Raw genomic sequence first — 24,143 nt, 5'->3', positions numbered from 1 at the left:
GAAAGGCCACAGTAAGGTCTCCCTGGAGCCTTCTCTTCTCCAGGCTGAACAACCCCAACTCTCTCAGCCTGTCATCATAGGAGAGCTGTTCTAGTCATCTGGTCATCTTCATGGTCCTACTCTCAACAGATCTATGTCCTTACGTTGGATGCTCCAGAGCTGGATGCAGTGCTCCAGGTGGGATCTTGTGAGACCAGAGTAGAGGGGGGGAAAGATCATCTAGTTCCAAACCTTCCTGCATCTTGTTAGTCAAGGAGGACTATAAACCTTAAGTCTCTACTGGTTCCAGCATAGTTGCTATATTATTATAAACATGTGAAGTGTGCAGCAGTGAAGAGCTGGTTTTAGATGTGAGAACTGGGGACACAGCTTTCACTTGAAAGAGGAGAAGAGTCCTGGGAACAGTGATTAGGAATTTTTGAACTGCCAGATAACTCTAGTGTTAGACATATAGCTTTTCAAAATCTCTAATTGAAAAGCAAGGCTAAACAAAGGGAAGTATTTTAATACAAATTCTTTATTTTTGAGGTGTAGCCTAATAGTTGTTTTGATGCTTTTCAATTTGCAGTAATTGTTCAACATAAAACAGGGTTCTCAGGAGATTCTGAAAATATTGATGCAGTTAAACTGGAGTTATGCTGCAGATGGATTCTTCTCTGACCTATGTTTTAAATCCAATACTTAAGTAGTGTGAACTGTTAGCAAAGGTATGGTTATGTTGTCAGCAATTCAATTTAATAGTTCCTTAACTGCACTAAGCAATTTCATGGTCATTCTTTTTTCTTCCCCGCCCAAAAGAATGGAAACATTTTTCTTTTTCCTCTTTTTTCGTTCTAAGGTTTTATTATACAGATGATCTTTCCATTCAGATACAGAGCAATAAAGTTGCAACTCCATGCAGATACAAGAGCTTATCTTTTGCTGTGCATTGTCACTAAAGCAGATATATGGCCTAACATTTCTCATCTGTAGACCTCCATCCATCCTCTTACTTTTTTGCTATTTTATGTCTATCTGAAAATTAAAATAGCCCAGGATAATAGTCTGTTCCTGTTCTGCAAAGTGCCATGCACACATATGGTGCTGGAATAATAATAATAATCATAATAGTGAGTAATTTGAAAACAAGTATTTCCTCAAAGAGGGATTTCAGAGGGAGCAACAACTTGAGAGCAATACCAGTAAGAAAATGACCTGCAATTTGGTTATGATGGGGTGAAGCAATTTGCTTCCTGACATTCGTTCTTCCTTGTGTATTATGCAGTAATTACAGCTGCAGTTCTCCCTGGGGCATTGAGTGCCAGTAGGACAGTTAAGCCATTGTGAAATGCCATCTGCAGTGGATCAGACAAGTCCCATTGTCTCTTTTACTGTAGCTATCTGGAGCAGTTGCCAGGCTTGACATCTGCAATGGCTCTGCTGCTGAATTACGTAGTTTCTAAGCCCAGAATGTAGAGCAGAACTGTATGGCTGGTTGGTTGTGTGCACTGTAACGCCAGGCACACGTCTAAAGCCTGTGTCTAGACATGTCGTTGGCAAAGTCAGGCCCTGTAGATGAAAACTCATGTATTTATTGTATTAGGAAGTATTTGAAATATTGTCCTGTTTACCACACAGTTTCTTAAGCAGTTATTACTATACAAAAGATAGTTATGTAAATACATTCTGTGTACTTTTGTGCAGAATATTCTGTATTTTTAGTAATTTTGCATATGTTTATGCTTACTCATGAAAAAAGCTTGACAGTTTTTCAACCAAAATGTACAAGTAGCAGAAAATGAAAGTTTCACTTGTCAAATGGTGAAGACACTACCACTTTTCAGTTTTCTGTGTCATGTCTGCTTGGGCAATGTTTGAAGAGTGAGTGTACACTTTGGATGAGGTGAGCTCTGAAACGCTGGGCAGCGGCAGGTGGACGGCTGAGTGACAAGCGTGTTTGTCCTTGTAGGCACGTGCCTTTTTTTACGCGGCTTTGTGATACACTGACCTTGTGAACACACTGCAACTGTGCTCTGCTTTTGTTCTGTGATAGCTGGGAAGCTTTTTGTGGTGTTTGTGCTGCAGTAACCAAAACTGTGTGTTTGACAGCCATGAGGAACTCTATTCTGGTCGTCCATATGGAGCACTTGATTCTGGTTTCAATAGTGTGGACAGTGGAGACAAAAGATGGTCAGGGAATGAAGTAAGTGTTCCAGCTTTATTCTTGACTGTAGTGTTGTACAGAAAATAGTACTAATAAGTATACATCTGGAAATATATTCAGTAGGTAACGTCTCTATGCTGGTGTGCGGGTTGCCTTGAGCCAAAATTATTTATTGTTTTATTGGAGAAAAACAGGTATAATTTATATGGGAGGGTTGCAAAGTTGGAGCTAGTAAGAGAAATGTATGAAACGGTGCATGACAGATTAATTTACTGAAGCATAAAAGATGAGAAAAATGGGGTTCCTCAATTTAAAAAAAGCTTCTAACAGTATCATATTACAGTGTTGAGTCAACTACAATTACTCATGAGTAGTTGTTTCACTAAAATCTGAACATTAAATTTAAGCTTTAAAAATTGGATTCTGAAATCTTCTTTCTTTGTAGCTTGTTTCAAATGTTAAAATTTGTTTTACATTTAGAAGCAGAAAAATGGAATCCCTTAGCAAGGAGACTGTCACTTACTCCTCCTGGGAAGAAACTCCCTTTTCCTCCTGTGACAACTAGAAAAGGCAGTAGGAAAGACTTAAAAGTGCCTGCTTGCACTCCTAGCTTGGTTTTTGAGTAGGTTCTAGCAGTTTCCAGCCTGGGATGCTTTTAAGCATTTGCAGATATTGCAAACAAAGCTGTAGGCAAGCTGGCTTTCTAAGAAAGTGTAAATATCTGTTTTCTAAAAACAATATACTATAGCTTTGTTATTGTTCTGCAAGCCCAAACCAGGACAGTTGAAGCAAAACAGAAATCAAGAGGTATAGTAGCTTGCAAGGTGATGTTTCCAAAGAAAAGTGTTTCTTAACTTCACTGCTTGTTTTTTAAAGCCAACAGATGAGTTCTCAGACCTCCCTTTACGTGTGGCAGAGATCACTAAAGAACAGAGACTGCGAAGAGAAAGTCAATATCAAGAAAACCGAGGGAGCACAGTTGTAACTAATGGTGGAGGTAAATAGTGATCTTTGGCTAACAGTATTTATCATCATCATTATTAAAGTTTCAGAATATTTGCTCTAAATAGTATGTTGCCTAAAGAGGAAACAAAAGAGAGAGATCAAGGTGGAATTATACAAAAAAATCGAATAGCATCAGAATTACGATTATCTGGGAAACATTGTGTCAGCTCCTGCGTATGTGTTATGTTAAAATTCTCCAACTGCTTCAGACTATTTTAGAATCTTGAGTTTTGGTGCATGGAGTTTTGCTGCTCGAGCTACTGGGAAAAGTTTAGAGCAGTAGTAAACTGTCAGTGCTCTGTGCTGACTGCTGTCTTAACAGAGTGAGCAATTTCATCAAGGAATTTCATATTTCCAAGCAGCAAAAGTGCCTAATTCAGCAGTCTTAGGTTGTAATCCAAATGTGCAAGCCATCTAGGAGGGACTGGTATTTGTGAGTAATGCTGCTTTTTTGCACCTTCTCAGTTGGGTGTCCTGCTGTCTCACAGTAGCACCTTCATATTTGTTGAGGAGGTGATAGTGCTTTCCATGTTTCTGGATCTCTGCAGGCCTTCTCTATTTTATCTTCCAATTATCTGCTGCTCCCACTGTCTCTTTTTGTTTATATGTCCAAGTTTTAACTTCTTCCAGGTTTTGTTTTGTTTTTTTTCCAGTCATTCCCTTTTCTTCATTTTTCTGCACTACTTAGATCTCATCACCATATTTATATATATACTTCAATTTCTTTCAAAGCGGTTTCTTGTTTTTCATTTCTCCTAATGGATATAATTCCTCTTCCCTCTCTGAGTGTCACTCTGCCCAGCTACTTCTAATCTTCCACACCCAACTCCCACTTCTTCTCTCTTCCCTTCTCCTCCTCCTCCTCATCTTTTGCCATCTTCTTTTCTTGGTCTTACTCTTTTCTGCCACAATATTTTGTTTTCTTTGATGCTTCCTAGAAATAGCTGAGATTTTTTGGTTGACTCACACTCTTTTTCCCATTATCAGACAAAAAACATTTTTAAACAGTTAAAATCTGGCAAAGTTAGAAGAATTGAAGACATGGAATCATGGGAAACTCTGGGCAGCCTTAATAAAAGATAGTGCTGCCAGCTCTGCCTCCAAGGCTAACTTTATTCTGTTCTTTGTATTTTATACAGCAGGGATTTCAACACCCCTCACCAGTCAGTTAAGATGGAGCATGGTTGGTTCATGAGTAGGAGTATCTGAAAGGGCACAAGTCATTGAGTGTGGCTGTCACCAGTCCAGGAGAACCTTTCCAATTTTGAGTTCCTAACACAGATATTCTCACTCTCTACTGTGTTATTATTATTATTTAAGTTTAATAAGCAATGCTGAAAAGGAGAAGGGGGAAGCTGGTTTGGTTTGGTTTGGTTTTTTTTTTTTAAGATTTGAAACCAAGATGGAGATTTAATGAAGCAGAAGTCTAGGAATGCTGTTTTGGATGGTTGTAGTAGCAGAGGAGGTGGCCTTGGCAGTAACAGTTGCTAGATTGTGTGGTGAGGCAAAGAGAGCCTGTTTTAGACAAGCAGGAAGGGGGTGGGGGAGTAGAAAAAGAATGTCTGCAAGAGAGTCTGGAGCAAGTGGGGAGAGTTTTAAGAAAAAGAAAGAAAGGGAGAAAATGCTTTCCCCTGCATCACCAGTCGTGTTTTTCACCAAACAGTAGTTTGCTCATTGTCATGACTTTCAGAATCCCTGCGTAGAATGTGTAAAAGCAGTGACAAGTGAAAAAATTGCCCTACATAATATCACCCACACAAAGGAAAATCAATACTAGCCAAACTGTGCTGCTTCTTGCTGTCATTTCCGTAGTACCAAATTTCTTTTTTCCTTCCTCTTTTCAAAATAGAACTACAGTTGCTTTTATATTATCTTAGAGGGATTTTGTTGCTTTCTCTTCTATCCTTCACTCTCTTCACATACACTTTTTATGTTTATTGCATTTGCATTCATATAACTTGGACATGCTGCCCTCTGTGTTGTTGTTGTAGGAGTAAAAATAGTAGAAGTATCTGTCATATCCATTCCAATTTTTCTGACAGATTAACTGGAACCAAAAGAAATTATTCAGAATTCACACAAATCATTGTACAGTCTTGGTGTTACCTGACAGATTTTGATAGATAGTTTTATATTGCTGGCTGCAGATACTTTTGCAGTGACTGAACAAGTAAATTTTTTCCATCACCAAAAAATATGTGCTTAATACACATTTGTCACTGCTTTTTAAAAAGCATAAATTTTATCATTATTTCAAATATTGATGTTTAAGAAATGTTAGTGGGCCTGGGAAAATCCAAGAGCTTTCAATCTGAGCTTTAACAGACAGAAGGAAAACAGTAGGTAAAACTTGGTTCCTGACACTGCTTTTTGGTTGTTTTTCTTTTTTTTCCTCTCCTGTTGGTTATCTAATGATGGCTGTTTTCTTGGTGTATGTATGTCAAGTGGAACATGATCTCGATCAGATCGACTATATTGACAGCTGTGCCACAGAAGAGGAGGAGGAAGAGGTGAGGCAGCCCAAGTGCGTGGACTCAGACAGCCTCAGCTCGCAATTCGTGGCATATATTGACCAGCGGCGAGTCTCTAACGAGGTGGTGCTTTTACTTAAATTAGTTAAATTCATATGCCTCAGGAAAGCCTTTGCAATGGTATTAATGCTTCTTGTGCTCAGAGGTTTCCCTTGTTGTTTTGGTTTTAATTTAGGGGAAAAAAAAAAAAAAAATCTGTAGGAAGAGCACAGCGTTGTGCTTTGTGGAGGGTCAGAGCTGGAGGGCTGAGCTGCTCCCAAGTGCCCTTTGGGACATGTGGAATAAGTCTAAAGCAGCTACACTGTCTTCCTGTCATGTGAGTTCTTGCAAGCTTGTGCTTTAAGCGTACGTGAAATTGGATGTTTTTTCCAAAGGAGTACTGTCTTCAAAAAACATGGCAGTTGGTGCTTCCAACTGGTAATTGGTGGTATCTAGAAAACTGTTAACATTTATTTGATAGTACTGAATATATACTGGCTTTCTCAAGGAAAAAATGTTGATTTTTATCCGCATAGATGTAGGACATTGCTTTATTTTCTTTCACAGAAAAAATAAAAGTTAAAAAGTAAAAAACCATTTAAAAGGGGGCAAACCTAGCTTATACTGTCCTAATAATAACTGCTTTTATGAATTGCTTACTGTATCCAAATGGTGTCCTGGTGCAGACAAGGGCAATGATTCCAGTAAAGTTACTGTCACTCTTTAGCTCATGTCATTTCATTGCTTTCTAGCAGCACAAGAATTAATGTGCACTTTAATAAAATTCACTAGAGTTGCTTTGAAATTATACGACTTGCCAAAACTGGAAGGTGCCTTTATTCCAGCTGTAGCAGCCTCTGCTGTGAACTGATGGAGAAAACTGTTCCTTGTGAAGTCATTTGGATGGTACACTTCTGGAGAGTGCCCTCAGAAATCAAACCTATAGGAATAGATTTTCAGCCCCATAACATTTCCTTCCGTGTTCTGTCAGTCTTAATTAATGCCTATGTACACAGCTGCGTAGCTCAGTAGCTCACTCTACATGCTATGTGAATGAAAATCTTCATGGTTGATAAGATTAAACAGTACCTATCGTGCCATGATTCAAAAAAAGAAAAAAAAAACAACTGCCACTTGGATTTCTAGCATTCATGTAGGAGCCTGGTCTCTCTTTTGTCCATCTTGCATTACTGCTTACTGTGTTTGAAATCAGGTATCTGAGAAGTGCATTCATTCTGCAAATTCAACATCCAATCACAAAAGCTGATGCCATGAAGCATAGATAAGAGCAGAAATCAGGAAGGGCAACTCACCGGGAGTATTGTGTCCAGTTCTGGTCTCCCCATTTCAAGTGGGACAAAGATCTACTTGAAAGAGTCCAGGGACGGGCTACGAGGATGACTGGGGGTCTGGAACACCAGCCTTATGAGGAGAGGCTGAGAGACCTGGGGCTTTTTAGCCTGGAGAAGAGAAGACTTAGAGGGAGTCTAATTAATGTATATAAATATATGCGGGCTGAGTGTCAGGAAGGGAGGGGCAACCTATTCTCAATTATGCCCTGAGAAAGGACACGAGGCAAAGGTCACAAGCTGGAGCACAGAAAGTTCCACCTCAACATGAGAAGAACTTCTTTATTGTAAGTGTTCCAGAGCACTGGAACAGGCTCTCCGGGGAGGTTGTGGAGTCTCCTGCCTTGGAGACTTTTAAGACCCGTCTGGATGCGTAAGACCCGTCTGGATGCGTTCCTGTGTGACCGTCCCTAGACTAGATGGTCCTGCTCTGGCGGGGGGTTGGACTCTGTGATCTCTGGAGATCCCTTCCAACCCCTAACATTCTGTGATTCTGTGAACTCTTGTCAACACACTGCAAGGGCTCTTTGCTGTAGATATTGAGAACGCATTGATCAACATCTAAAAAAACCTCTTCACAGAGATTTATCTATTCATAAAAATTGAACTGTTTGATTTAACTGAAGCAGTAGTTTTTTCTAAAAAGATGATCCAAAATCCTCTACTACTTAGGAAAGCTAACTGTGCAATACAGCAACATGTATACATGCATGAGTGAAAATTGACAATGTAATCTTGAAAACTTTCCATTTTCCTGCATTAGTGGTTGTCAGTAATAGGTTTAAAATAATACCAGGGCAATATGTCTCTGTCCTCTATGGGATGTTATTTTCATAGCTCAAATTAAGCCTATAGTGTTCTCATTCATCCCATGTTTTTCTTTCTTAGTCCCTCTGTGACCCATCTTTAGGGCATCATGAAAGATGATCTGGTTGAACACAGTGGTTACAACACTGGTTAAGCAGTATCGTTGAATCATATCAACAATGAAGATTTCCTGAGCTACCATGTCCTGTTTGAGAATTCAGACTGCATTACTGAACACTTTTATGAACATTCTTTTGACCTTAATGCTACATTTCTTCAAAGTGACATTAATTATTTTCTACCTACACGCACTTCTCTGCACGATTCTTAATAGTGGAGGTTTTTAAACTCTTAAGTTTATCAGTAGACATTTAATCTTGAAACTAAAGTTTATTTAAATTGGAGGAAAAAATACAAGTGAGCTTGCCTACTTGGAAGTGAACGTTCCTGAGCTGTGTTCTGTGCTTCTTCCTTGAGTATTTTTAATACCAATAGTAACAAACGTTGCTTTACAAAGAGATTCTTTGACATTCATGTATGGTTTTCTCAGTAAGTTTCTAACTTATGTTGTTGTTTTGCTTAGAGCTCACCAGTAAAGCCTGTGCCTGTCAGAGAATTTCAGAGGACAGAGGAGACAAGGCGCTATTCACATCAAAACAGGTAAGAGTATGTGGTAACCATAATTCTATCCAAAGTTCCATGATGAACCCAGAGCACATATTTATTGAATGTGTTTAGAAAAATGATATTGTTTTCTGTTTCTTCACCAGAAGTGAGCATGACACTTCATTTATAAATTGTTGCTCCAGATTAAGAATCTGTATCCTAATAATGGCAGTGACCAAGAGGCACAACTATTCTAGGCCAGTGCTCAGCTTTATATCGCTTACTTAAGGAAATCTGCCAAATTAAAGTCTATGCTTTTCAACTGATTTAGTATCTGCTTTTCTTGGTTCAATTTGTGCTTTGATTAAATAGTTGACTCTGAGCTCCATTCCAGAAAGGACAGAAGGGATAAATGTACTGCAGGTTTAGTGGAAGCGTAGAGTTACTATGGAGTATCTGTTGTGCTGTGAGGTCCCATTCTTTGGTAACTGTAGTACTGGGTGGAGTTAGTTTAATTTAAAATGTGCTTTTCTGCACCATAATCTTGAGCCTGTGTCACAGAAAGAAGGGATAGAATGGGAGTCAACACTGAGAACAGGTCAGTTAGTTGAACAAAGTAGACTTTGAACTGTATCTATGATCTTTAATGATTACTTGGCTTATTGGAGGGAATGCTTATCTGTAAACTGTGGTTCAGACTTGGACGGAATATAAATGAGGTGGTTAGGTTTGAGAAAAGACTTTTGGATGTCTAGTTAAAAGAACAGGAGATAAGCAAATGTATAGCTTCTTGTTAATGGAACTAAAATCAATATTGATAGAATCTTTATTATGCTAATAAAGCATTTTGGTATTCTGTGGCATGAAAGTGAACATGCAAGGACTCAGCAGAAAACCAGCTTAATTGTGTGAATGTAAAAAAAAAATGGACAACTACTAACCATAAGTATGTCATTACTCAGTGTCAATAGAAATTAATTTTTAATGGCATTCTAAAATGATATTGAAAGAGAAACCAAAACTAGTTTGTGAATTTTTCAAGTTATGGCAACATTTTAATAAGCATTTTGAAATGCACAGTAAATGTGCAGCTAGAGCAGCCATACTGACATAAAGGAGGGTAACTCCTTCAGAATATGTCAGCGTTCCTTATCCTGTAGTGTCTACGGGTAAGGCATAAAATAATACAGCAGTCTGCTGTGTTCTCCCCAAAACTGAGTGCTCTTGCTTTGCGAGGTTGATTTTTTTTTTTTTTTTTTTTTTCTTATGTACTTATTTTCCTATTTGAACTTTTGTGGTTGACATGGAAATAATCAGATTTGACAGCAAACATTGGATTCTGTGACATGTCTGAAGGAAATATGAGAAGGCTCATTAGCCAGGAGAGGGCTGCTTTGTAGAGACAGATTTTAAGGATAAAGGAAATTGTAATTCATTAGGTTATCCAGTGTTTTCAAAATTTAACTTAAGGATGGCAAGAGATCTTCATGTGGAAATAATTAATCAACGATCTAAATGAATTGTAGTTTATTCATATGATGCTGCAGCAGAGTGAAATTCTTAATGAAGCATTTAAAACAGGTCGTATTGTTATTGCCTTCAAAAAGGTTGTAAAAACAGCCATATGACAATGAGTAACTTTTTGTATTTTAAGCTTGTATTAGTCAAATATTTCATTTGTAGCAACCACAAGCTGTAAGCTGCTTCCACAACAATTCTGTGCAAATGCCTTGGCAGGCAGCCTGTGTTTTTATTTCAGCATGCTGGAGACATTAAGACTCTTGGAGCTGGATGTAATGCAGGCTTCCTTTCAAGTGTACTTACGTTAGCTGATTCAATTCAGTAAATACAGTTTGTGCCTCTGGATGGACTGTGACTGTGGTGCATTCCTGATGCAGCAAAGCTGTGTGTGCTCTGGTCTGAATACACTTCTTGGCACTCATATGAACCGAGTCCTGTCCCTTCAAAACAGCACAGTAATGGATTTGTCATGTGCGTTAGTGCTAATTTAAGTAACAGAGGAGACCTGTGGCATGTATGTCTTCCATGTTTCTTTAGCTCCTCTGTGCAGAGTAGGTTGTAAGTCTACACTCAGGCAGCAGGACTCAGCAATTTTTGGAAATCCATCAGTAAGTGTATCTCTCTTTGAGGGTTGCCCCAGGAGTGAAGGTTGCAGAGTCTAAGCTCAGGAGTCAGCTACTTGATTACCATCAACTTTCTTTCTAGGCAGCAACGTGGCAGGGAACATGCTGTAGACTGTGGACCTTGGGAATTGTTTCAGTGCTAGCAGCTGCCTTCTAGCAAAGAACTGACTGCAATATTTCTCTTCTATTGTTGATATGATGGACAAGAGACAGATTGATTATTGTTTACCTTGTGACTTGGAGGGCTTGTATCCCTGACAAGAATTCATTGGTTGGAGAACTGAACAGAATTGTTCTGAAAATATCAGAGTGTTAATGTTTGGAGACAATTCTTTTCTTTCCAGAGTGGAATAAGGCCTACAATAACTAGAATATAGTCTCACAACAGAAATTCTATTGTTGTGTTTTTTGAAATCACCGTTCATTAAGCAAGTTCTGTTTGTTTAATTATGAACTGCAGTAGCTGTGATCTGAGTTGGTATCACAACATGATTTCTTTAGCCATCCTAAATTTTGCCTTTGTGGTTATCTGAAGCTAATTGCCTAGGCAATTACTCTTGGGAAAACCAGCTGTACTCTAGAAAAGAATTCATCTGACAGTGGTTTATATGCATCAGTGGCCAATCCCCCTTCCACCTGGTGTTTACCCGCAGGGATACTGATGAATTACGAAGACCTGACACTCTAAATTTGATGCAGGACAGAGAGCATCAGCAAGTACTAAGGAGTTATATGGACAGGACAGAGAGGTAGGGAAGAAGAAACACTAGTTTCTACTGATTTGTTTTATTTATCCCCCTCCCTAATTAACCGTAGTAGCCAGTTGTTCCTCTACATGAGGGTCGGCTGAAAAGTTTCTGGATTAGTTACATGAGCAGTTCTTAGAGAATGTTTATAAAGTACTGAGTGTCTCAATATAACAGGCCAAATGTATAGTCCCATTGGTGCATCTTGAGCTGCAAAAAAAATTTATCACAATTCAGGAAAAGAGAGAAAAACGACTGCACAAAGTCTCTCGTGAACAATGAGTTAAATTGTTATTGCAGCAATTGGTTTAATAGCTTTGCTTACTAAACAGTTACTCCTGACTTTGAGATACTTTTGTGTTGCTAACAACTTACGTATGAAAATGTATTTATATTTAAGATTAAAAGTATGCTTACTCTGTGTTTTTCCATTTGTCAGACCCCTGGTTGATTCACCTTACATTCTCTCCCTGTCAAGTCACCACAGTCAGGTAACACATTGAGCTGTATTATCTTACTCTTTTTGCATGAGTTTGGTGCAAAACCAAACTGATGTTAGTCGTAAAACATGGAATGTTTGTCCATAACCCATCTGTCACACCCTGTGTAGCTCTTTTGTGACAGCCTGGCACTCTGTTTTGTTCCAGGTGCCTAACACAGATCCTGAGCTGCACCGCCGGCACATCGAGCGCACCCGCCGGGAGGCCCAGCTTGCGGCGCTGCAGTACGAGGAGGAGAGGATGAGGACAAAACAGATTCAGAGAGAAGCTGTCCTTGACTTTGTCAAGGTACCTCCTTTGAGTACCTACTTGATGAGTTTCTTTTCTTTATCCCTCAGTGAAAAGTAATTGCCAACATCATTAATACTCATATGTTACGCTCCTGGGCACACATGGCACTTCACAAAGAAAATGGAGGAATAACGTTTAAGTCCATTCATTGTTGATGCTGCAGCTTCACATGGAGAAAACTAGAACTGGGGAGGAAGACAGAAGAGATTTACTCAAAATGTGACTGCTGCAAAGAATTCTGGGTTTTACGTAGTCCACTTCATTCTCTCCATGTTTCATTTGCATAGCTTTGACAGGAGTGGTGTAAGAAAGAAGTGCTCTTTATATGAGATGGCATAGAGAGGCAATTTAATTTTGAAGACAAATTTGGCAGAGAAGAAGGCAATTATGCACACAAGAAGATAATGTTGCCTGATGTATTTTGATATTTTATGGTGCATAAATAAGTTACTTCCAGATCAAGCACAGATGCAAATTTATGATACATCAGATACTCTGTGGACAGTGGGTCTTCACTTTGTCTTTCACAGCAGGCAGTGTGAACTATCTGCTGCTTAACATACAAACTTGTTTCTGTGCTGGTTGACTTAAATTTATTTTATTGTTTACAGCTCTTCTGACCTACCTAAATCATAAATTTAAGAAATGTTACAGTTAGTATTTTGGGCTTAGGGTGATCTTGAGTGAGGAAAATAATGCTTTGCTGCATTTATCTAACATTTAAAGTTAGTTTAGAAAAAAGATTTTTAGCTGCCTGAAACTAGACTTTTCATTACCACCAGCTACTCTCGGGTAGTTACTCTCTGGTAATGTTTTGTAGAAAAGCTGCTTTTATTTAAGATTCAGCTCAGTTAAAAACCTTAGATGTTAAGGATTCATTTTGTTCATTGATGAGCCTTTTGGGATTTTTAGTTTGGGTTGGGTTTTTTTCTTCTGATGCCTTTGTTATTCATGAGCACTTTATTCTCAGCAGTTAAATTCCTCCCTTGGGTTATATTTTGGGTTTATTATGCATCTTTAATATGCAAAAGCAATTTGGGTTTTTTTGTTTTCATATGGAATAGAGGCTGTTATTTTACTAATAATATTAGTGAAGTTCCAGCTCAGGGGAAACTTGCGATTTCCCTGGTGCATGTTTTATTTAAAAACTACGACTTCTTGTGTTTTAAAACATTTGTAAACGATGCTGTTTTGTTCTAAGCTTTTGTTTCACTGTCACATTCTTTTAAACTGGTCTTTCATTTTTCATTTCTGTATAGCAAAAGGCTTCCTTAAGTCCTCAGAAGCAAAGTCCTCTGGACAGTGAGGTAAGAGTCAAAAAATAATATTACTAGAGATGTCAGCACCTGAATTCTTGACTTTCTACATCAGAAATATTTTCCTGATTGTGGAGAACACTTCAGAATTGGGTTGTAGCTTAGTTTTTTCACACTGATTAAGCCCTATTCAGGTTGAGGGTTTTTTGCTTATAGGACAAGTCTAATATTTCCTTCTGTTCATGTAGACTGCCTGTCTGAGTGTGTTGTTTTATTGTTTCTTGTGTTTTCTATGTTCTATACAACAACAATACATTTCACATTTCATCTTAATATGCTCCTTGCAAGCAGTACAGTTTACTTTTGAGCAGGAGTACTTGGACAAGTTACTGTGTAGTAGTCATCCTTCACTAATCAGTTTTCTCCCTGTTTCCTGTCACTAGATCACAAGTTATCCCAGAAAGATTAAGCATTAGAATTTTGAGGACTATCAGAAAAAAAAAATATTTTTTTAGAAGTTGTGTTCTAGTGTAGTTTTATAATCAAAACCATTAGGTCAGTAGGAAACACAAATCATACAGGGCTCAGTCTTTTAGAATATACAGAGCTGAGCCAATGACATCTGTTCACTCTCTGCATTAAATTTCTGTGCTGTAGTAGCTCTTCCACTGCTTGCCATCCCTGCTTTCCTCAGGGGAAGATAATTCACTTGGTAGTGTTAATTGGATCCAAACTTTTAATAATATAGTGAATATAAGTAATTCTTTAGCAGAATTTTCCTACTCTCTTTTTTGTTAGAAAATTACTGAAACATGGGATAATTGAAAAAGTTTTTGCTCCCTTCCCTTGTTAATGTTCTTCTGTTCTTAATTTATTCTTTTAAAGGGTCCTTTGTTCTGCCACAGTAAGAACTGTGAATACATAGTTGTCTGTATTTGCTTGAGACAACACAGAAAGCAAAATAATTGATTCCTTAAGTAGTACAGATACACTATAACTCATGGGTCATGTGGCTAAATATTCCTACAGAATTACATATACTTTATGAATTTAAAAAAAAAAAAAGCCTCACAATGCTATAAACAAGCAGTATACATTCCAAAATGTCTTGTCTGTTCACATACCATGTGTTTCTGACATTCTGTGTGTTTCTGACATTACTCCATCTCTCCCACCTCCCAGTGTCCCTTTCCATCCAGAAGGTCTCAGCATACTGATGATAGTGCCTTGTTAGTGGTAAGATCCTGCACGTAATGGCCTTTTTATGTGGCAGATGCTAGAGCATAGAAATTACGTGTTATGATTGGCTCAGATTAGACCAACTCTTTCAGAGCTAATCTAAATAGCATAAAACATGACCATCTTCTTTGAAAAGTAGCTTAGCTGTGAGCTTAAACATTATGAATATGTTGGTACTTGTACTGTCAGCAATTTAATAATATGGTGATATTTTTGCACAGTATAATTAAAGCTTCTCTTTTGCTGAGAACAAAAAGAAAAGTACTGATAGTAAAGAACAGCTTCTAAGATTAAAAATTCACCCCTAGTTGTTCTGGTTTGATTTCTTCTCTGTTTAGCTTGCTTCCTAATTGATGTGCTTTTCAGTATCAAGTAAGCAATTTTAATGCTTCGAGTACAACCTTTTACCTCAACTTGTTTGCCTCCTGCATATGGTGGTTAGAAATACATAGTATCTGGGTAACTGTATCATAGCACAGGAAGAAACTGCTCTGCATATGGATGCTACAAATTATTAAATATTCCTCATACCTTTTTATTGTTAGTGAAGATGTCTTAAAAATGGTCTATTCTGAACACTTGGCAAAAATAAAAAGTTATGTACTTAATTCATGTTTTATGCTATTTCTTCCTTTATGGCATCTTAGTGATGTAGCATAATTAAAGAATATAATTAATGCCATAATCCATGTCTGTATAAGAAAAATACATCTGATTTGCCTGCTGTTGCATGACTGCATGTCTGGGCTTTATTTTCTTAATCCATGTGCTTCCATTATCCGCCTAAATTTTCTTTAGGCAGTGCTCTCAGTTAGAATATCTCTCTCCAGGACACGTTGGTCAAGATATTTACTGTCTCTTTATTCAGACTTTGATTTTCCTACTTCATATGACTGGCACTATGGATAGAGAGAAAGAAAGCTTATAATATTAGAGAGATTTAGTGATCATGCATGTGCCTGCTTAGAGAAATCACAGTCAATTAACATAAAAATGTGCTTTCATATTTAGATAATAAGAAACAGGAGAGCAGCAGTGGTTTGGGTTAGGTGTTGATACCCCGTTGTCAGTGAATTCATCTTTGGAATGTATTTTAAAGATACTTCAAAATTCAAGTTCACCATTTCTATTTCATTGTGTGATTCCATTACTTTTGTTGTAAAATAATATATAGAATATTATGTTACATGATGTGGAATTTTTGAAATTATTTTGAAACTGGCTTCCATCGCTGTTTGTTTCCTTTGTGTCTTTAACACCTCCTGACATCCTTGCACTTCACAAAAAGCTGGCCAGGCTGGAAGGGAGGGATTGAACTAGATTTGAAAGCAATCATTTTTCTCTTCGTTTTTCTTTTGATTCATTGCTCTTTTCAGCAGCACTAAACTGTAATAGGATATGAAATACTGGGTTTTCTGAACTGCTGAAGTATGATCTGCAGCTCTGTTTTGTAGTGGAAACACACACTGTGTCTAATGATGGCATATGCCAGGGCAGATGTTTCTGGCAATTATTGTAACTGGAACATTAAGCCCGTGTTAGTTCATGAATTTGTAGCATTTTTGTTTCCACAAGTGTACTTTCTATGGTAGAAACTTGTGCAACAATAAGGAAATATTTATTAGTTGCCTTAAAAAAAAGAAAAAAAGTCTGTCATATAAGTTGAAATTTGACTTGACATTTTCCCTGTCCTTATGAATTTGAAGTTTAGCTAGATCTGATTTCTGAGGATATTTTTTTCCTCCACCCAAGTATAGTGGGATTTCACATCAAAATTCTGTTCACCACTGGCAGTTTTCAGTACATGTTTTCCATCTACTTAGTTTCCCCTCTGTCTTATTCTCTCTCTGCATAAAACTGCATGTGGTAGTGTAAACTTTACCTTACAGAGTTTGTGGATATTGAAATTTGCAGATAGGTTAGTTTAAATTAAAAAAAAAAAAAAAATCACCCCAGTCACGCTCCTGATATATTTTCCATGGATTATTCTGGCTTTATGGTGTGGGAATAACACTTTGTGGCGAAAGAGGAGAATATTACACAGACTTAAAGCTCTTTTGTTCAGCATTTCCCTCATTACATCAGAGCTCTCTAAATGAGCAGTTACTTTCCTTTTGCTTCAAACAATATTTTTGGCTCAGAGGTAAGAAAAAGATTTTATAAATATTAAATGTAGTATGTAGTTAGAAAGCGAATGAGCTTTCTTTTATTTTACTGCTTCACTCTTGTGGTATCATTACTGCTTTAACAATTTTCTTAAAAGCAAAATTTAAGTTGTGAATCTCCTTTTTTAAATCTCATATCATGTTTCTTTTGGTTTCCTTGTTGTCTTTTGTCACTAATTAAAATGAAGATGTATTCACAGTGCACAGGCTACTCTGACCATTTCCTTCTGATCGCAAATAATTTCAGGGTAGTCTGAGCTCCAAAAATGACTACTCGTCTTTTCTTTGCATGTTAATGGTTCAGTTTAGTTGTATGTTTCTTAACATACCTGTGGCTGGAAGTAGAGTTTGGCTGTAGTACTTGATTGCACACTGAGGTGAATTTCTTTGTGTTGACTTGTAATAGCCAGTCTGACTAAAATGTTGCTGAAGAAACATGATCTCTGACCTTGCTGAGAAAATGCGCTGTATACCTCAAAGTTTTATGTCAGTCATATCCTGCTTGCTGTTGCCACAAGGGTAATCCCATTCGTTACTATTGAGATTACTTTTGGGGCTAGTATCAAGACTTCAGCCTTGATTGCTTTTCAATCTCATTTTTCCCCAAATATCTTCTTGTTTTCTCTCATACTATCCCTTACAAGGTGAGTACTGTGGAAGGAAAAAAAAACTCAAAACATCCTCCCAAACTGTAGCTCAGTTTCTCTGTTGTGAAGCCCCTGACATACCTGATGAGCACTGAGCAGCACTGGTGTGACCTCTTCCTTTTATAACCTTTGTGTCATTGCTGCCTTGTTCTCCCTTCATTGCCTTGTGTTTTCCTGCTGTGGTCTCAAACATGGCCTGAGGCCATCCTGCTAGTATTAGCACATGGGATCTCTGAAACACTTGAAATTAAGGCTTCTAGGCACCCGTGTGTTACTAATTACTGGTGTGAGTAAAGCAAGCAGGACTTGACTTATGCAGGCTCGTACCCTGGAGTTTTCTCTCAGACCATTTGCATTCATTTGTATATTCAAACATTTAACAATCACATTTCCTTAACATATCTGTATTTGGTTGGTTCAGAGTTCTTGCTGCACTATGCTTTGGCAGTCCCTGTATCTACCTTTCTCTCTGGTGCAGGGAGATTTCTCTGACTTCAGTGCAGACCTAGAGGCCAAGCATGGCACATGCAGTAGGGTGCTGTAGGTCTGCTTTGCAGCATCCTGGTCCCTTCTGCATCGTGGCTATATTCTCTTGGAGTTGTTCTTTGCCTCACTTCTTCCTTTCTTCCCTCTCTTTCTTTCCTTGCTGTCCCTGACAGAATGGCTTTGAGCCTGTCTTTGTGTTTGAGATTGACAGTAACACCAATACAATTAAAAGGCGGCCAGGGACTCACAAACAGGTGAAGAGCATGCAGTGTGTTGCTGTTGTGATTGTCCTCTCCCATGGTGTGCCATGTGCTCCTTCCCTTCGCCCGCTGCTGCCCACGTGATTGTGATGACTTCTCATTAGTCTGTGTCAAGGTTGTCTTGCTCTTTGCATACAGGAATAAACAGTTATGTTAATGTTACAGAACACTTGTGGTTTATTTTACTCTTCTCATATACTAGCTGATGTCTTGCTTAAGTGGCATTTTGAAATTCTTTGAAAGGAGAAAAAAAAAAAACCATGATTTTTTGCTCTGCACTGCTGTAGAGAAAGAGGTTGTCTTAAGAATCAGCTGTTAAGTCTTCGAAGGGCCTAAAGATGTTTGTGTTTAAGGCTTACCATGATATAACCTCTCCTAGTCCTTTCTGCCTGTACTGCTCTGTGGTGACAGACTACTTGCAAGTTAAATAGTAACACTCCCAAGTGTGTCATTCACATATGTAGAGTCTCTAGGTGTCCTTTGGTGTCCTTTTCCTCTGCTGAACTGTCACTTTGCTATTTGAACACTGTTTCAGAATGTGTAGTTTAATTATTGAGCCACTATTATTATTTTGGTTGTGCTTTCAGTAAGACACAGAATTTGGCTTTTGAGATCCACCTGTGAGTGCCAGATGGGCACGCTGGAGTTCCTCTTGTGTAAACATGAAAAGTTTTTCATTTGGTTGGTTTCTATACTGGTTATAATTGAAATTTGGCTGGACTTTGTGACAACACTGTAAATCTTCAAACTGACAGCTTCCCCAAGAGCTAGATTCCACCCACGGAATCTTTCTCACTTTGTACATCATTCACAAGGGTCAGCATTAAGTGTTTGTGGCAGTCACAAAGCATACATCCCTGAGCCAGATAGATGTGGGTTTCTGTGATTTTACAAAGCTGATCGGAAAACAAAGTACTAAAAATGTATAACATACTTAAAACATTCAAAAGAAAGCTACTTATTTTGAGTAGTGGCTCTGAATGAACTGTTGCAGGGTAAAATTTCCTTTTGTCTGATGGCATAGGTGTTACTTCAGGTGTTACTAAACAAGCTTTACGTTGCTTACTCTTCTTGGTTCTGCTTTTGTTTTCACTGTTGTGCATAAAAGAAACATTGCACCTCCCAAGCTTATTAGCCAGAAAGTTCAGGACGGTAGGAAGGCTTTAGCTGTAGTTCAGCAAGCATTTATCTGTCGACTGTTGAGTGTTTCCCAGAATGTGATGGTGATCACCTCTTCCTTTTTAACTTGTGACTGCATTCTACCTCTGTGCATGACCCGTCAGCCCTTTGCTAACACTGCTGCTGCCTTCTCTCTCTTTCTGCATTCAGTCGCTCTCAGGGTTGAATCAAGAAAGCTGTGCTACTGCCCTGCCTAATGCCTCTACCTTCAGTCCTGTCAAGGTATCTCTTGCTATTATCATTCACCAGTAAAGGCAACAAAAAAAACTCTTGGATCCACACATCTGTTTTAACAGGTGTTAGTCTGTCAGCTTGTAATCAGAAGTTCAGGTAGGGTATGAATCCAATTTACCTGATTAAACTGTAGTAGATATTACCTCATCTTAGCTTTAGGCTGTGTCTACAGGAGGCCTAATCAAAACATGGTAACCAGTCTCTGCTCCGAGGGGTTCGTGCTTGTCTTTGATGTTGCTTTTTCTGTACAAGATCATTTACTTTTGACCAAGTTGAGTTCATCAAAAGTACTCTTGTTGTATTCTTTACCAGTGTACTTTCAAATACAGATATCCTGTCTTTCTCTCTTTGTTGGAAACTGCTGTGCTGAATGCATTCATCACAAAGAATTGTTGGTCTCCGTAAGCACTGTCATAAAACCACAGTGGGTTTCACTGGGGAGAGGGATGTTCAGTAAACAAAAGAGCAGTTTTGCACTAGCAAAGGTGTTAGAGGTGTATCCTCATCCATGCTGCTGTAACACAAATTCTGCATGTTGTTTAATTACCTGTTTTTCTGTGTCCCCTTTGCAAAGAATACTTTCAAAGTTTTTATTGGAAGGAAGAGTAAACAAAAATCTGTCATTGCACAATCTGTTCAGTTTCATCATTCTTTTTCCTTAGTAAAAAGCAATTGTCATTTCTGCAAAAGAAAAAACTGCAGAGATGAGGCTTGGGGAGCAACGTACTGTGTTCTTTCATATTTCTTGTGTTGATGGGTTTTTTTATTATTTTCTGAAACGTATTTAGATGAATGAAGCCTTTTTTTAAAAGATAGTAAATTAAAATGTAGTCACAGCTTTTTCCAGATTAGGACTGTTTATACTCTTCTGCTTTTTTGTCCACAGAGTGATGACAGATCTACCATCTCCCCTGGCTCACCTGCTACTCAGACAGGTAACAGGGAACGGAAGAAAAATCTCTGAAAAATAAGATCCAAAGGACTGCTCGCTGATTTGTGCTAAGAGAAGGGAGTGTGTATTCCTGTCTCTGTATGTGGCACTGCTGTGTTTGAGAATTTATCTAGTTACTTGGGTCTCTTTAGAAACACACGTGAGGGAAGAGACAACAGGGCTAAAGCATATCCTCAGGCAGAGCGTAGGGTTTGGTGGGTTTGGGCCTTCCTACAGGCTTTGGCACACAGATGCATTCAGCAGCAGTCAGAACAGTTGTTGGAATTGGTATGTGGAATGTGCTTTGCATGCAAGTGTCCTTGGAAGTGCCTTTTCCTGCTCTCTCTTTTACCATGCATGGCTGTAATTTATTTTGTCATTATTATGTTAAAAGTTTCGGTTTGTTCTTTTTAATTACCACATTGCTGAACCCGTTTCCTATTTAAACTCTAACCATTTCCTTCTTCCTCCTTTCCTTTCCTGTGCCTTTCCACATTTGTTTAGTCCACCTTTCCCCTGCATATCCTGGCCATGCAGCCCCGCCCTCCTATAGAAACCCTTCCCAGCGACCTGAGAGTTTCCTTTTCCGAGCAGCTGTCAGGGATGAAGCAAACAAAGGTAGGTTAATATAGAGGTTAGCTAGTTTTGTTACATTGTGTTAACATCTGCATTACCTAGTGTCCTGGGTTTGCACTGTTCGGGTCATTATCAGCAAACTACTTTTAGAGTTCTCTTTGTAGACACGTGGCTTTAAATACTTTGTGAATAAGCACTTTTTTATTCAGAGCTGGCAAGTATTCTGTCATATTTGTGGAAATGTGGGAATTTGTTTTGCATAAAGGGAACCTAAAATGATACCAAGGAAATGCCACAAAAGTCTTCAACAACTGATGAAAGCGACTTGATAAATTTTGCATTTCACAGAAGCTTGTAACAAAATTGCAATTTCTGTTGAAAGACTGAACTGTTTCAACATACTCTCTCCCACAGAACTTTGTCCTCTTTTATGAATTATGATTAACCAACAGAAAGAACAGAATCTAAACAGAAAGGAAAATCTGTTACAAAACACCTCATTTAGATTAGTAGCTTGTTACTTTGATTAATAATGAAATGAAAGAAACAGATTTGTGAAAAGGAATACCCTGTACCCATTCTGGAACGTTGTACGTGCAGCTGTAGTACAGCAGTGAAAGACAATCAGCTAAATTGTGCTGAGTGATTTTCTTTTCTTCATGCTGCTCTTTTAGCTGTTACATCATCTTCCGCCCGTGCCTTGTCTCCTGCTAATGACTCTGCAGATGCTAGAGTCAGACAGAACTCCAAACAGCGGGAGGAGGAGCTGGAGCTAATAGAGCAGCTTCGTAAGGTAAGTGCTGCCAGGAGTCAGCATGTGGCCATCTTAGTAAAAGCATTGCCTGCACCCTGCTAAATCTGCCCTTCTGTTGTGGACTAATTTCACTGAGCTAATTCAGGTGCACTGCCTAAGTGGTCCTGTCAGATGGATGCAGTGCTGTTCACTTTGGGGTTTGTGGTGGCTAAAGTCAACTTCAAATTCTGTGAAATAAACTCTGCCGTCTCCTGCTCCTGTGTCTGGTGGTCTCTGCTTTTAAAATGAATGTGTGCTTGGTTTCTTCCTTATCGGCCTTCACACTTGTAAGGTACTCCCTGGAAAGTTGCCTCACTGCTCTCCTTTTAATCTCTTTTTCAAAACTCCTTTTTGCTGTAAAGTCCACAGAAAACCAGATGGGATGCAGTGACTGCTGCCAGTCGTGCTGACAGCACAGATTCTTTGTGTGCTCTGGATCCACCTCTTGATTCTTGCCTTATCCGTAGTTAAGTGTAGAACATCTGAGACACAAATATTCCTTATGCTCGTGCTTTTTGTCTGTTCAGGGCCACCACACTCCTGGTTTTTGCCTCGGTACAATGACAATACATGTGAATATTGAAAATTTCACGTGGCATTAAAGTACTGCTCTACTTTGCCCTGAACTTGTTTCTGAAGAGGATGAAGGGATTCCTTGAGGTGCTCTGTTTGTTTGAACTGTCCCAAGCAATAAGAATTCCTGCTTGTTAAAGCTGATTTTAAAAGCTGTAAGCATCCCAGAGGGACAGAGAGAACTCCTTCTCTTTGTAAATTTTAAAGTAAGGACAATCTGCTTTCCCTAAAAGGAGAAAGTTATCTTAAATAAAACAACCCAATACTTGGTGCTGTTTGCAGAGCCTGTCTTCTGTTACCTCACAATGCTTTGCATGTAATCTCTCTTGTGCTTCCCAGGTAAGCTCAAATCTTTGGGAGTTTAATACCTTTTAAAAATTCAGGTACAGAATAACAACTTGGTGAAATTCACACAGTGTTTGAAATAAGATGAAAAGCCTGCACTGAATTTTTCTTCATTCCTGTACACAAAGTCTACCTACCTCCTTTTTTAAAAGCTATTTATGTCAAGTAGTTCAGGTTTTTCTTTACAGACAAAAATGTTGTCTTGACTTTTGTTACCTGTGTGGAACTCTAACCCACAAAGACAGTTATTTTCACTTCCCTTGACTGAATCATTCTTTGAGAACACGTAGTATTAGGAACTCTGTTCCTCGACCCTGGTTGCCATTATTTTTTAATAATGGTTGTGTTAGTCCCCTGTGCTGTACAATGGAAATGGTCCATCACTGAAATCAATTGCTCCCAGATCGTGGTGAGCTCTGGGCCACAGCAGTGTGCAGACCAAGCTTCCCTTGATCAGAAAACTATATGGAAATGCCATGAGGATGAGTTGTAAAGCAAGCACTCTGGTGCTTGTAAAATGTTCTGCAGAGTGAAACAGTTGGAGGAAACCAGGTCTTAGCTTTTGCATGTCCATGTTCATTTTTCTGCAGAATATAGAATCACGGCTGAAAGTGTCGTTGCCCAGTGATCTTGGAGCAGCTCTCACTGATGGTGTTGTTCTGTGCCACTTAGCTAATCACGTGCGTCCCCGATCTGTTCCCAGCATTCATGTCCCCTCACCTGCTGTTGTAAGTATAAGAGTAGTATTTTATAGGTGTCCAAAATAACATCAAAAAAAATCACACAAATGTTAAGTTCCACATTCAGCTCTGTGATGATGATACATGACAAAAAATAACCCTCTGTTCTGTCTAAAGAAGGTCAACACTGTCATGAAAAGAAATTATATTTGTGTTTATTTCATTTAAACAAAGTTACTTCTAATACAGATTATGAGAAAATATCAGCATTTTTAATTTGAAATAGGATATTTCACAAGATCAAAAGGTCTGAGAAGTTCAGGAAAACCACAGGGAAATACAACGTTCTCTACAGCACTTAAGATGCCACTATACAAGACAGTGAAAACAGGCAGAGAAACCAAGTTGATTCCCGTGTTAACTTCACAGTACTACCAATTCCTTTGCTTAGGAATTTTAGCAGAGCACACTCAAGCTCCTGAGAGAACAGCATCTCCTGGAACAAACAAATCCAGTCATACCTTTGTGATAACAGGAAAAAAGGCTGTTTTATTTGGGGACTGTTAGAGCAAAGAAGGAAGCACACAGAGAAGTGTGAAAATATCTGAAGTTGTCTCTCTTGCACTGCCTAACTGCAGTGTTTCTGGAAGGCAGGGCAGATGACCTGTTTCTGGGTAC

At 38.6% G+C, this 24,143-nt stretch overlaps 1 protein-coding gene across 1 annotated transcript in view; it reads left to right on the top strand.

Annotated features, from left to right (window-relative positions):
• LRCH3 (leucine-rich repeats and calponin homology (CH) domain containing 3) overlaps window positions 1-24,143 on the top strand; it is a gene marked incomplete at its 5' end in the record, with an annotated part of 42,878 nt that overhangs the window by 6,718 nt on the left and 12,017 nt on the right. Inside the window, 13 exons of the mRNA XM_008949507.1 lie at window positions 2,089-2,182; window positions 3,020-3,140; window positions 5,594-5,742; window positions 8,398-8,474; window positions 11,750-11,801; window positions 11,958-12,098; window positions 13,361-13,408; window positions 14,540-14,593; window positions 19,484-19,555; window positions 20,454-20,502; window positions 21,003-21,116; window positions 21,749-21,867; window positions 23,376-23,513. Of these exons, the coding sequence (XP_008947755.1) occupies window positions 2,089-2,182; window positions 3,020-3,140; window positions 5,594-5,742; window positions 8,398-8,474; window positions 11,750-11,801; window positions 11,958-12,098; window positions 13,361-13,408; window positions 14,540-14,593; window positions 19,484-19,555; window positions 20,454-20,502; window positions 21,003-21,116; window positions 21,749-21,867; window positions 23,376-23,513 (1,228 nt within the window). The remainder of the gene's footprint in view (window positions 1-2,088; window positions 2,183-3,019; window positions 3,141-5,593; window positions 5,743-8,397; window positions 8,475-11,749; window positions 11,802-11,957; window positions 12,099-13,360; window positions 13,409-14,539; window positions 14,594-19,483; window positions 19,556-20,453; window positions 20,503-21,002; window positions 21,117-21,748; window positions 21,868-23,375; window positions 23,514-24,143) is intronic.

This window comes from Merops nubicus, unplaced genomic scaffold (assembly GCF_000691845.1).
Source record: "Merops nubicus isolate BGI_N331 unplaced genomic scaffold, ASM69184v1 scaffold16831, whole genome shotgun sequence".
In the NCBI taxonomy this organism is placed as follows: domain Eukaryota; kingdom Metazoa; phylum Chordata; class Aves; order Coraciiformes; family Meropidae; genus Merops; species Merops nubicus.
The sequence above is the reverse complement of the archived record's forward strand: the minus strand, read 5'-3'. Positions and strand labels throughout refer to the sequence as shown.